The 15,178-nt window shown below is 36.6% G+C and overlaps 2 protein-coding genes across 2 annotated transcripts in view; both read right to left on the bottom strand.

Moving 5' to 3' along the window:
* Window positions 1-15,178, bottom strand: part of LOC131317216 (plant intracellular Ras-group-related LRR protein 4-like) — a 46,093-nt gene that overhangs the window by 19,398 nt on the left and 11,517 nt on the right. The gene's annotated exons all lie outside the window — the stretch shown is intronic.
* On the bottom strand, window positions 4,844-7,490 carry LOC131318208 (disease resistance protein RPM1-like). The gene has a single exon (XM_058348040.1). It carries the CDS (start codon window positions 7,376-7,378, stop codon window positions 5,060-5,062), a length of 2,319 nt encoding a protein of 772 aa, XP_058204023.1. The 5' UTR covers window positions 7,379-7,490; the 3' UTR covers window positions 4,844-5,059.

The raw sequence follows: 15,178 nt of genomic DNA, 5'->3' as shown, positions 1-15,178 counted from the left end.
AGACTCGATCTAGTATGCTCTCATTGTGGCAAGGCAGAGGAATCAATCTCGCATGTATTGTTTCGGTGTGAGGTTGCAATCAAAGTCTGGATTCATTCTCCGTTTCGTTTACGACCTGAAGAGCTTCTTAATTGCAGAAACATGACAGATTGGTGGGATTGTATTCAAGAATGTATCAATCAAAGTCATATGCCTCCTTTCTCGTTAGGTATGGCTCTTCTTTATCGTTGGTGAATTTGGGGAGCTAGAAATGATTTTATTTTTAATGGTAAATGTTGGGCTACGGAAGCAATTAGTGGCAAAGCACAAGGAGATTTCTATGAGTTTCAGGATGTTAACTCTAAGGTTCCATCACCTTTGTTGAGATCCACTCATAATAGGACCTTAGTGTGGCAGTGGCCTGGGATGAATGTAACCAAGATTAATGTGGATGTTGCTGTCTCTAGGAGTTCGAATTCTATTGGTACAGGAGCAATAGCGCGAGGTCATGATGGCACGGTCCTTGGTATCTTCTTGAGTATTCACGCTAGTATTACTTCGTCAAGAATTGCTGAGGCTATAGCTATTCGAGATGGTTTGAAGCTAGGGATTGATCTAAATCTCTCTAAAGTGGTTATTGATTCTGATGTGGAGGCAATAGTTAGGAAATGTTCTACCTCTCTAGATCCACCTATTGATATAGCGGCTACTATTTTTGATTGTTTAGCTCTGAAAGAATCCTGTTCTTCCTGTGAGTTTGGTTTTGTTAAACGTGATTGTAATCGAGCTGCACATTGTTGTGCTCAAAAGGCTCTTTTGAATGGTTGGTCCGGTTTGTGGACTTCCATTTTATCCCCATGGGGTTCCCAACTGTCTTATGTTTAGGCTTTTATGCCTTTCAGATTAATAATACTTCTCTCATTTTGTTAAAAAATAAAAAATAAAAAATAGAAAAGAATTAATAGAATGATTAATGGATTAGGTAATGACTGCGAAGTGTTCCTTGAGTCTTGGATTTCCTGTATGATATTGGTGTCCGATTGTATTCTCTCTTGTTATTTGAGACTGTCCCTGAAATATTCATCTCGATGCTTTATCTATTTCATATGCATATAGTTTGAGCAAAGATATATCTACTGGACTAGTGTAGCTCAACTTATTATTATTTTTAGGTACACTTCCAAGGCAATGATATGGAGTATTTGCCGTGCATTTGACTTCATCATTTTGAAAGCTAACATCGAGAAGTTACTTAGCATCTTGTTTATTTTATTTTGGGAAGATATGATGTAACGTTCATTATTACTCTTTTGACTTCAAACTTATGTAAACTTCTTAGCTTTCAACTTTAATTGTAATTAAATTATATTTGGGCCAGTGTGCCAAAGATGTTACATTTTGAAATACTTGGAACAGGTCACGCACTTTGATCATGTGAAAATGAAAAATCTCTTTGGGGGTATTTGGTTGGTATTTGTGAGGATTCTTAAATTATGAAAAATATTCATTTTTAATTAAGTTAAAAATCGAGGCGTGACACTATAACAATACAAGAATGAAACAATTATGAGAGAAATCAATTGAGAAACTCATGATCTTTACTGCAACGATCTCGAACGTATCGACGTGCGTAGCTGCAAAATAAAATTTAAAAAACACTACAATAATTGGAATCAGATTAATTAAGAAAAAGAAACAAAATATACGTATATATTTATATCTATTTACGAATAAGAACTTACCGAGGTGGATTTCTCCGAATGATCTACTACCGATCTTGCAGCCGAGCTTGTATTTGCCGTCACCGATCCCGACAAACACAAGTTTTCAGTTGCCGAATTTTCCATTACGAGTTCATCAACCAGATCTACGAACTCAATAACACGTGGTTAGTTCCTAATGCACAGATCAAGTTTTCAGTTGATTATTCAAATGTTTCCACAGAAATAATAGCTCACTCTAAACAATGGTGTTCGAAATCATGGAGAGGGACGAGAACGGCGTCGTTAGTGAAATGGAGATGGTGATCGGCGGAGGCGGGGAAGAGGGTGGGCGGCGGTTGTAGTTTCCGGCGGGGAGTTGTTCGAAGGGTTGAATCGGATTATGACGACCCATATTACAGGAGAGGTGGACGCATATAACAACGACGAGAGTGCCAACGAGAGGGGTATTTTTGATAGTTTATCTAAAACAAGGGTTAGGCAGAATGGGGTTGATAGGGGTGGGCTCCAACGGGAAGTGGGTGACAAAAAGGGACCAGCTGGTAAGAAACCTAGATAGGTTCTGATATCTAAGTGTTTGGCCCAAAGGCTATATTTGAGAGTTAATAAATCCATGTGCCAAAAATTAGATTGTATAAGGGGAATCAACATAGATCATGTTTAAAAGACACTATTGCTTTAAAGAGCTAAAACATAAGTCGTACAAACTAGCTTAAATTTTTTTTTTTTATCCGCAAACTAGCTTAAGTTCGAAGACGCATTTTGGCTTAAAAAAATAATATGCTTAAGGGGCTAGAAGAATAACTTTTTACATAACAAATGATTTATTCGAAAACATATATTTTTCATGGGCTTGAAACATATATGAAGGACTAAATTAATTTCGGAAAATTCTTGGCCGGTCTTGTTTTTTTGTTTGGGTTTTATGTGGACCTCCTTTTGCAAGTGCTACCCATTCAAGTCCTTTTTAAAGATGCTTTTACAAATTTGTCCTATTGCAAAATTTTTATTTTGTCTGTTTACAAAATGTGTGAATTCTGGAGGTGTGAATTATTGGGGATGTGAACCCAGAATTCACACTCATTTGAAGAATTCACACCCCAAAATAGCCTGGTCTACAAATTCACTTCTTTGCAAAATTCACACCTTAAAATTTATACACATTTTCATAATTCACACCCCTTTGCAAATTCTCTCTTTATGAACGTGTGAATTCTGGATTTTAGGACGTATTTTGCATTTTGGGATAGAATTCGCATCTCCAAATAAAGAATTCATATCTACACACCCCTTATTTGGGTGTGTATTATATGCATCCCCCAAAATGTTATGAATGATAGACAAAATGCTACGAATCGTATTGCTAAAAAGTTACGAATCGTATAAAGGTTACGAGATACACAAAAATATTATGAATCATAATGAAAATGTTACGAATCGTACTATTAAAAGTTTATGAATTCTAAAACAAAAGTTACGAAACACACAAAAATGTTATGAATAAACCATAAAATAGGTACATATGGTACACCCTTTTAAGAGATGTGTATTGTAAACTTTTTCCTGCTTTAATAGCTTACAAAATTTGTAATTCAAGCAAAAGCATAACACTCAAATTAAAAAACAAACTGGCTTTGAAAAAGAAACAAAGGGAATTTAGGAGAATGAAAACTCAAATTGAAAAAACTTTAAAAAGGCACTACTGTACAAAGTAAGGGGGGGGTGGGAAAGACACCTGACTCAGCAAAAATCTGTAATCAAGTTCTCGTGGGCGTGTTTTTTACTTTGGTTCCCGTCGGCAAACTTGGACCGGAGACCAAACCTGATCCCCGGCGCCGATGTTTGTTTAACGAAGTTCTCGTTAGTGAAATTGGATCTTACATGGCCTCGCCGTCGTCGTCCCAATCATCAGCACCGTCATTGTCGCCATCTTCGAGGTCGTCGTCGCCATCGGCGATCGTGGACCGGAGCCAGAGTTTCGAACGATCTGGACTGGACGGCAGGGGTTGACGACGAGGATCATGTGGCGCTGCGGCAGAGAGGGCGTGGTTGTACCGCTGGAGGAGGTCTCGGCGGGAGGAGAGGGAATCGGGGGCGCTGGAGAGGGAGTCTGGCTTGGAGTTCGTCGTCGAGGCTCTGGGCCTCGTGCTCGTTGTAGTTGTAGAAGACGTAGTTCCAGAGTGGGCGGTAGAGGTCAAGGGAGAGCGGGGTATTTTCGGTAATTTATTTAAAACTGGGATTATGTAGGATGAATTTGACGAGAGGTGGGCTTAGACAGGTAAGATGGCCAGTCAGAACCCCTTCAATAAGCTTTTAAGTAATCAATTTTTGCATTAAACATAATCAAAATTAATTATTTCTAACAATCTTCTCCTTTTGTATGATGACACAAAATAGGATTTTCAAATACAAATGCTTTTTCTATACAATGAAAAATTAAATAAAAAGTAAATTAATTACCAAAAAAAAGAATTATAAAATAAGGAAATGCTTTTTTCATACGTACATAAAAAAGTGAAAAAAAAGTCAACGGTCATAGTGATCGTAAGAATACGGAGGGAAATTAACATATCAAATGTTTTTTGTCAACACCAAGGGAAATTAGGTTCCTCTAGAGATGTGTTGAACTTCACCTAATCTAAATCAAGATTGTTGCAAACCGATTAGCCAAAGGCATGTTTTGAAATTCTAAATTCTGTCAAGTTGATTACATCAAATATGAGATTCTCGATAAAGTAATTAATTCAAGACAAAAAAATATGCAAAAGGAATATCTAATTCATAACATAATTACATGAACAAAAGTTTTCAAGCTCTCACAAATGCGAAAAAATATGAGGAAAAAAGGGCACATTAATAGTGCAGATAACCCAATCTTGAAGATCCTCATCCCCTTCCGTTCTACCGTATTATAGATAACAGCCCACCCAACCAGATGTGGAGGACTTCCCAATGAAAACATTAGGGACATGTGCGATTTTCCAAGAGTCCCCATTTTTTATGTCTGAAATTAATGTATCAGACATATCACTCAATTCAAGATATTTAAGGTTGGCCAAATGTTCAACACCTGAGGGCAACTCAATCATCAATTTACAGTCTCGGAGATATAGCTCTTCAAGAAGAGGCATCGAGCTAGATTCCACTCTCACCCATTTTAATCCTACTAAGTTAGCCAACCACAATTGTTTAAGCTTTTGAAACCCACCAGCCTTGAAATGTAATCCATCTCCTTCATATGAAGTACGAAGTTCAAAGGAAAGCAAATTTGGCAAATCTTGAACGGATTGCAGTGGATCAACATCTTTCAACTTACTCCACTTTAAATATAACCTTTTCAGGTTGTGAAGAGATGGTATCTAGCGCGGTATCTTTTCCAAAGGTCCACATAGATAGAGTTTTTGAAGAAGTGGAGGCGGCAAAGACAGAGAATCTAAATCAATGATCTCATCTTCTTCTTTCGCCCCAACGAACAACGAGCGAAGGTTGTATAGCTTCTCAAGAGATGAACAAAGCACCGCCCCATCTTCCTTCTGTAGTCTTAAAATGACCAATCTCCTCACTTGAGTTAGCTTCCCCACCTCTCTTAGAACAATGCCACTATTACTCCCATGGTTTGCTTCAATACCACATAGTTTCTGCAAGTACGACAAACTTCCTATTCCCACCGGGGCTTTGAAGCCAAATGAACAGTGAGAATAACAACGGAAATCATGGCGATACAACAAGAGATGGCGAAGATGTTGGAGCTTTAAGATCTCATAAGGCAACTCAGTGACATATGTTCGTTTCAGATCCAACGTTTCTAGTTTCTTGAGTTTTCCGATCGATTTTGGGATCATCTTTACATTTGTCCCCCTCAAACTTAAATAAGTAAGATTAAGGAGGTTGACAATTTCATTGGGAAATGCATCCAATTGTGCTCCTCTCAAGTCTAACACCGTTAGTAGCCTTACACCTTTGCCTAAGGATGTAACCTTTGACAATATGGACAACGAATTTGTTGCGCTAAACACGAGTAAAGAACGAAGGCGAGTAAAACAAATGCTTTGCTGAATATCTTCCAAATTATGGTGGACTGAGAGGCGTCGCAATTTCTCCGGCCACGCTCTGCCTCTTTCACTCGCTATTGTGACAATGTTTTGCTCTCTTGACTTTGCAATAATCATTTCACGCCAAAGGTCATGGATCCGATAAGCTTTGAACCTTCCATCTCTCCCGACGTGTGTCACTTGAACTAAACTTCTATTCATTAGCTCATTGAGATAGCCATCAGCAGCTTCTTCTGTTGTCATTCCTTCTTTTGCTTCTACAAAGCCTTCCGCCACCCACAACCGAATTAGTCTCCAGTGATCAATGAGACAATCTTCTGGAAAAATGCTCAAGTACAAAAAACATAACTTAAGATAGTAAGGCAAATCAAAGTAACTGAGGGACAATATCTTAGTCATGCTTATGAGTTTGTCATTTCCTTCTAGTTCTGCACCAAGACAGCGATAAATTCTCTCCCACTCATCCACACTCTTCTCTTTTGTTGATAACAAACCACTTATTGCCACTATTGCAAGGGGCAACCCCTCGCATTTTTTTAAGATGTTTTTTGAAAGATCTTCCAAATACGAAGGACAAGAATTCTCCTTGAATATCTTTAAGCAAAACAAGGCCCATGAATCATTTGGAGGTAAGGGCTTGAGATTATACACCATGCCATGATATGCTTCGCTAGCAAAAGATGCTAAATCTCCATTTCTTGTTGTTAGAATTACTCGACTGCCGCAATTGCATTCAGGAAGTACGATTCTTAAAACTTGCCATGCATAAATACTCCATACATCATCCATAACAAGCACATACCTCTTTTGCTGCAAAAAGGCATTAATTATACCTTTCAAGCTGTTTACATCCATATTGTCCACACCCCGTGGGAGTGGTTCTCTGACTTTTTCAAATAGCACTTGAATCATGTCTTTTAAAAGCTCTTCAACCTTGAATGATTCAGAAACGGTGATCCAAACGTGGTTCTGGAAGTGCCTCTTCACTGCTACGTCGTCGTAGACTTTTTTTGTAAGGGTGGTTTTACCCAATCCTCCCATTCCTGCTACAGAAAGCACCTTGAGTCGAGGATCCTCATCCACTAGCCACTGAATCAAGTGTGATTTGGGCTTGTCAACGCCCACAAGGTCAGCTTCTTGGAGTAGAAGGGCGTCGCCACGGCAATCATACCATGCGATGTCTGAATAAGTAGAGCTTGAGCCTTGCTCTATTTTTCCATATTTGTCACTATATCGTTGATGTCCCTCTGAAACATTGAGGATTCTGAACTTGATTCCTTTAACTTCAGAAGCAATTTGGTGGCGAGCTTTTAAAGTCTTAATAAAGAAAGAAACCTTACGAAAAAAGTCGCAGAATCCGGTGCTATGATGATGTCTGAGGCGAAGCATGTACATGTCAAGAGCATCTGCAGTGTCATATGCAGCTTCTCGAACGTGCTTCACCCATACTTTGAGTTTCGGGTCTCTATCTTCTATAGCATCAGCAACTCTGAGGAAATGTGTCATGTGCTCAAATTCGCCTCTTATGTATTCGATGTCTTCCCATACTCCGGTCAACAAGTTCAACTCCTCCCGGAGATAGGGTGCGAAGTTGGATAGAAGTTCGAACACAGCACCCTCTGCCATTTTTTCTGGGTTTTTTTTTTGGGTTTGCGGAGTGAGTAGCTTTGGATATGAAGAGAAAGGGGATGGTGAGGGAAAACTGGGATGTTCTAAGTCAGTGCTGTATGGAATATTGTCCAAATTAAGTGTTATGGGACAGTCTACGATGAAAAGTCTTCTGTCTTTTTTTATTATTAATTTTAGTTTCTCCACTCGATCGACCTTAATGGTCCTCCTTTTTGTTTCCACAATGTTGATTCCTTTATTATCCAAAAAACAAACAAGACATAACCAAACCCGGTCATTTTGAGGACACCGTAATTTTTGGCATAACTTCACCATTATGAACATAACTAAAACTTATTACAAGTATAACAAAATCCAAATAAGGCATAACCAAGGAATATCAAAAAACCAACCAAGGCATAGCCAAATCCAACCAAGGCGTAACAAACAAGTTATGCCTTGTTATGCCTGTAATGAGTTTTGGTTATACTCACAATAATTTTGTTATGCTAAAAGTTATGGTGTTTTCAAAATGACCAAAGACACATAAGTCATTTCCGTGGGAAAATGAGATGGATGGACCCCGTGTGAAAACAGAGAAGGATAAAACAAATCCACGGGGTGGGTGAGAGGTCAATTTTGCGTGGGAACGGCTATGGTACACATTCTGTATAACTACATATGTTCAACATCTTAATGATTAAGGTTATGCCATCTCAAGTGATTAAAGTTAGGCCATCTCAGATGGTCTCAATGATTTTGGTTACACCTACATTATGCCTATTGGTATAATGTTTTTCTTATGATACGCCTCATAATGTTTACTTATGCACCTCCAGTGATTTAGTTTTACGGGTACATATAAATATGTGTCTACCGTAGCATTCCCAATGCATTAATCCAGGGACGATACTATGTTGTCCCCGATCATTTTAGGGACACCGTAATTTTTGACATAATTTCACCATTATGAGCATTATTAAAACCAGTATAACAAAACTCAAACAAGGCATAATCAAATAATATCCGAAAAACCAACCAAGACATAACCAAACTCAGCCAAGGCATAACAAACAAGTTATGCCTTGTTATGATTTTGTTATGCTTGTAATGGATTTTGATTATGCTCATAATGATTTTGTTATGCCAAAAGTTACGGTGTCCCCAAAATGACCGGGGACACCAAAGTAATTCCCTTAATCCATACTTGGGATGGTGGATGGATATTTCTCTCTCCTCTCCTTTTGTTTTGTCAGACCTTATATGTTCTCCCAAAATAGTTTTTTTTTTTCCTTTTGTTTTTTTGTTTTTTGTTTTATTTTAAAGCCTATTTGTCTTAAATTAAGTGGATAGTCTTTTTTTTTTTTTTTTTGGCCGTTTCTGAAAAAATTCAACTTTGAGTCATATTTTTATATCATTTCAACTCACTGTTCAAAACTTCCCCTAAAAGCTAAAACGATAATTCATTAACCAAGAGCAAGTCACTATCAATGCCATGTAATTAAGCTAATTTGAACCCTTTATTATATTAACTAGAGGTCGGGCACAAGTGATGCGTGTGCAACTCAAAATTTGATCAAAATATGCACAAATTCAACTTGATGCGTGTGCCCCGACCTCTAATTTTTAAAAAATGATGTCATTTTTTGTAATCCTTTATAAAGATTAATAAATTCTTTTTGCTTAGAAAAAAAAAATTGATGTTAGAAATAGTGTAAAGCACGTAATTTTGTTTTCTTTTCAATTTCTAAACCTGTGGAAATAGAGAAATGCACATGCACACAAAGGCTGGCTAAAAAAACTTCTATAGTGCGGTTGTGTGGTACTTTTTTTTAAACTCTTAAACTGGTTCAATTTAAAGAATACTTAACAACGGAAAAAGAAAAACGGAGAAAAGAAGTACTACTAAATTGATTGAATTCATTCCAGACCATATATGTTAGCTTTTTAACTCAAACCCAAATTTTGAAATTAAGGCTCCGTTTGTTTCGATGTAAAATGTTTTACGATGTAAAATGTTTTTTCAGAAAACAAATTTTAAACTTTTATTTTCCGGTGTTTGGTTGGCACTTGAAAATATTTTTAGAAATCAACAAAATAGTGTTGAGCGAGAGAGGGAGGACTTAAGCGATGGAGAGATTTGAGAATATTAGAATTGAATGTGGGTCAGGACTGACAATCGAGGAAACTTAGCAGTGAGAATTACAGTAAAATGCAACAGGTTCATTTCGAAAAATAACTTAAGAAAGATTTAAGGGTAAGTCATTTTCATCCAATTGAGGAAAAATATTTTACATGTAAAATGTTTTCCTAATTTTTTCACAACCAAACACCGGAAAATAGGTAAAACATTTTACCGGAAAATATTTTACGCCTAAACAAACGGAGCCAAAATTTTGATTTTGATGGAAAAATTGATGCATGATAATCAAAAAAAGAACACAAAAGAAAGACCTATTAATTATTATGATGAACTTGACGCTAATCAAATATTTGTTCAATTTCGTTTGGTTATTATATCTTGCACCCATATTTTTTTTTTAGTGTGTGAATTGAAGATGCATTAATCACTTAACTCTTAAACTTCAAAAACTGATGCATGAGAGCACCTCCAACCCATCTTTAAAAGTCCAAAATGGAGAATGGATGTGACATATTAGATGGAGATTTTGTAATTTATTCTCACTTTTTGCACTCTATGAGAGAATGCATGAGGGACTCATTATACTTTTTAGAGTATGATCACCACATTTGGAGAACCAAAAGCAATTTGAAGACCCAAATATCTAAAAAGTACGATGGGTCTCTCCTAAATTCTTTCATAAAGCGTAAAAAGTGAAAAAATATTATAAAATTTTTCTTCAATATGTCATATTCATTCTCCATTTTAGACTTTTAAAAATGGATGGTAGATGCTTTGATAACCCAACATGGAGGAAAAAGACAGAGAAATTCGATGGATAAAAGTGAATTTTGCAAGTGGATTTTAATGGAGTAGAAAACTAAACTTGAATAAAAAATGTTGGTAGAGGACATAAATTACCTGTGCAACTTGTGCTTTCTTGGCTTTGTGGAAGTGGTTTCGGTGCGGATGGATGGGAGGGAGGGGGGACTGCTGTCCCCTTGGGGAGAGCAGCGTGCTCCTGCGCCTCATTTTGGGGCTTATTCCGGTCTCGTTTCGATGATCGAAATCGTTCACTTTGTAGAGCTCATCGAGTAAAACAATTATGAAAAAAATCAGCTTAATTGAATATCATTAGGTGTCTAATCAGAACCTTTTTATCATAAAAAGAATGGATCCAAAACACTGGATCAAATCCACTGTAACCCATGGACTGAGAGTTATATGGGCTCCAATAAGGGATTTAATGATATCTAATTAAGCTGATTTTTTGCATAGTTATTCTACTCGACGAGCTCTACAAAATGAACGATTCAGATCATCGGAACGAGACCAGGGTGGGCCCCAAAATTAGGATAGCAGCCCCCCGCGTCCAGATGGATGACGAAGGCAGGCATGGTTTTTCCGAATTTCCTTTACAGTATTAGGGAGAGGGAGTCAGAGATATTTGTGTCTCGTTTGATAACGGTGATAGATAGATGGGATTCGTAAAGAGATGTAATTAAGATTGAAATTGGTAATGAGAAGGGATTGATAATGAGTATATTTGTTTGGGATGAGATTCGATGATGGGATTGGATTGATAGAAAAGATTAATAATAAGAAGGGATTGATAAGGAGGAGAGGTTGGGATGGGATTATTAATACCATCTCGAAGATGGTATTAGCAATACCCCAAATTGGGGTATTAGCAATCCGGTGGGATTGATAGTCCTGACCATTTTTGGGAAACCAAACAAGGTATTGATATTACTGTCACTCTAACAATCCAATCCCAACCTCTTGGAGGGTTATCAAACGGGATCTTTTAGAGAGTAATGCAATAACTTTTTGGAAAATGATTTTGACACTTTAATTTTTAATGATGACATTCTAAAATTTATCTTTTCGTACTCCTTCCGTTTCTTTTTAAGTGTCCGGCTTACTTCGTAACTCTAACTTATTAAAAAGATATCATCATTATATCTTTCTCATCAACTTTTACCTCCATTTTCCATATTTACCTTCTATGAATATATCAACATTACACTTTTACTCACTAACTTTTCAAAATGGAATCCACTTTTAGGGGCAAAATAAAAAATGCTCAAACTTTTATCTACTAACTTTACAAAATAGACGCTTATTATGGGACAGCTCAAAATGGAAAACTAGACTCTAAAAAAGGGACTGAGGGAGTATGTGTTACTATGTATAATTTTTACTTTAAAAGATAAATTTTGAAATGTCATAATAAAAAGTAGAGTACTAAAATCATTTTCCTAACTTTATACGTGGCCCTGGTGTTTTACTACTTTGTCCAATTAGATATTGCTGTAGAATGCATATTTAGTTTTTTTTTTTTTTTTTTTGGGGTGGGGGGGGGACAATTGTGGAAGGGAAAACTTGTCTATATCCCCTTAATATATTAGAATAGATAATTGCTGGTCCATTTTTTCCTGAACAACAAAAAATTTCATTATTTTTGAAATTGTTGTAAAGACAATTATTTACGACAATTATCGGTCCCTATTTCAATACACAGACTTGATTTTATTTTATTGAAGGAACCTTCAAGGTGTGAACACATAGCATGCACATAGAAATACATGTCCATTGTCCCTAAATTTTTAGTTAGGTATTTATTTCAGTTTTTTTTTTGTTTTTGTTTTTGTTTTTGATTTTTTTTAGCTTTTCGTCGTAAAAAACACGGTCCGAAGTTGATATATATATATATATATATATATATATATATATATATATATATATATATAGACACACACCTTAAACTAACTTTTTATGTTAGTTTTACATCTGATTAGCACTCAGGATTGTATAATCTTGGGTCTTAAATCCTCTAATTTGTAACTTTTATACATTTAAGTAGTCGTTTTTATCCCATAAAGCACGTAAGGTATTTTTGTGTATGTTTCAGGTAAAACGTGCTAATAAGGCGGTTTTGAACGCCAAGAGACGTTCTGGAAGTAACAAAGAGTTCAAGTGCTCGGCGGCATACGTTTCATTGTCAGCGGAGCCTAACGGTGTTGTAAGAAGCTTCGGTGGACGTTTGGTGGTCAAGAATGGCGAGAGGCATGCCAAAACTTAGCAAGCAATGCAAATGTATCGAGGATGGCCCTCGATGGTATCCAAAAGACCAAGGCCACATGGCATAGTTCCGTCAAGTCCCGCTGATCAAGTATTGACGTATTGGAGAGCCGTCGGGACACCACAAGGCCTGAAGTGCCAAGCTGAACCTGTTCTGCAGTTCACACATTGGTACCAATACCTCAAAAACATGGTACTGGTACCTTTGTGCTGAAATGGAAAACAGTTGGATTGGTACAAATACCTCATTTTTGTGGTACCGGTACCAATGCCCTTCGACCAACACTTTTATGCTGAATTTTTCACCCTTCCATATATGGAAAGTTTCTACTTTAGGCATGTTTTTGGGATCTTTTGGTCCATTGTAAAGCTGATTTTATAAGCCCTATAAATAGGCTTGTATGCCATTTATGGAAGGGATAGGCCATTAGTTAGTTTTAGGCCTAAGTTTCTTTCTTGCTTTCCTAGGAACTCAATTGTTGTTCTTAAGCTTTTCAAGTTATTATTTCCTACAAGAACTCAAGTAAGTTTTAAGTGTTTTGATGTTTTCTCATGTGTTAGTGTTGTAGTTACGGCTTGGATCTTCTATGAAATCAAATTTTTTTAATTTTTATCGGTGAATCATGTTTTCTTTGCTTAACTCTTTTTCTAATCTTTTTGGCTATGAGTGAGTAGTTTATAGGTTTGGTCATGGGGTGAGGTTTACTCTATGACTTAGTGGTTTAAATGGTTTCTCTTAAACTTTAGGTTAATTTCAAGGTTTTTGAATGAATTAAACCCATGATATTTAGTATTGATCATGGGGTTGGTGGCTTCTTTGATCATGAAGTTTATCGCCTTATGCTACGTGCTTGATAATCCTACACGTGCGACTGATCCTTTTTCGTCTCTCACTTGCGTTAAATGAGTTCAATTTGAATCAGAGTTTTGAGTTAAGTTATAAGTAGTCTTCAGCTTTTAATTCTTCTAGTGGAATCCGGACGGTTTCGGTCCACTCTTGAGTTAGATGAAGAAACCGTTTGACGGCTAAGTCATGGGTAAATCAATCCCTTTGACTCAACCATCTCTAATCTAGTTTAATTCCAAGTTTAAATTTCGTCATTCAAACCGAATACCAAAGTTGGCCGCTTGAACGCCACAACTCTCTACGCAACATCTAATCCAAATTCGCTTAAGAAGATTTCTCTATGGGAACGATTCCGGTCTTACCGGTTATTATGCTTTCAACGACTTAACCCTACGCTTGGGGTGTGAACCTTTCTAAGAGGTTAGGTTGCGGCGAAGCAACATCCTAAATGATTTTGTCGTAATTTCGGATCATGATTCCTGTATTTGTCATGATTTTGTCATAATTTTTGTATTTGTCATAATTTTATCATAATTCCGGATGATTTTAAGAGAGTTGCTGCGCGGGCCAAATTAAACAAGGAATATTGACTTTGTCCATGTTTGGACAAAGTCAATATTCCTTGTTTAATTTGGTCCGCACAGCGGCTCTATTAAAATGTAAAAAAATTATTAAGGGCTAAATGAGTATTATTTAAATTTCAGGATGAAAACATAAGTTTCCAAACCTATAAGGATTAGGACTTAAGTATCAATGTAGGATAGGACCCCTATTTAGGTTCCCCGGTTTTATTATAAGGCAATAATAAACCGCCAGTATTAAAAACAACAGTATATCCTATTTTTCCAAGTGATAATTTAAAATATTGCCAGTGAAAAGTCACTAAAAATTGTAGTCTTAGAAAAACCGTCATTTTAGGACAATTATTTCCGGCAGTGTTATTAATGCCGATAAAAGTGTCTTTTAATGGCATTTATTTAATTCTGGTAATAAGACCGCCGGTAAACCCAAACATTTTCTTTCTGTCCAACACTCTTGCTGCTCTCCCCAATCATTGTGAAACGCAGCATAGTGGGGGACATCAACCTTAAAGAAAATTCATTTCCAATTAAATTAGATTAAATGACGTGCGTTTAGCATAGTGGGGGCATAGTTTTTTTTTTTGAAAAGAGTCATTCATTCAACAGAGTCCATCGGGCAAACAAATTCCAGAATAGATACAAGAAAGAATAAAAGAAATCTAAACGTCGATCCGGCACCTACTGCCGAAGCAGGCCCCACGATAACGCGGGTACATAAGAACCAATCTTGGTCTAGTGAGGGCATAGTGGAGTATGTGTATATATATGTATGCACATGTATTTATATTGATCAAAATTTCTAAGCAAAAGTACAAAAATTTAAGTTGTCAAATACTATAATTAGGTCCTGATAAGAAATAATACTGTAATTAGACAAAAAGTCTTATTATTATTATCAGCGCACTAAGAAGATAAACAATTTAAAAAAAAAATAACTCTCTCTCACTACAAACTCCTCTCTAGGGTCCAATTGATCGGATGTGAACCTTACTCGATTATCCATTCTGGCATAATTTCTGTACGGGAGCTTCATTCTTAGAATGGATTTTCCCATAATCCATTACGAATACTACATTTTAGAGACAGTACAATTGAAAATCAGTCATGGAGAATTTTTTTCATTATCCATTTTGGAATTATCAGATTATGGTACGAATATACAGACTAAAACAACCCATTTCCTT

Source organism: Rhododendron vialii, chromosome 2a (assembly GCF_030253575.1).
Source record: "Rhododendron vialii isolate Sample 1 chromosome 2a, ASM3025357v1".
In the NCBI taxonomy this organism is placed as follows: domain Eukaryota; kingdom Viridiplantae; phylum Streptophyta; class Magnoliopsida; order Ericales; family Ericaceae; genus Rhododendron; species Rhododendron vialii.
This window is presented reverse-complemented; position numbering and strand designations above follow the sequence as displayed.

Coding starts and splice junctions, on each gene's coding strand:
- LOC131318208 (XM_058348040.1), bottom strand. CDS start 7,378: ATGGCAGAGGGTGCTGTGTTCGAACTTCTATCCAACTTCGCACCCTAT.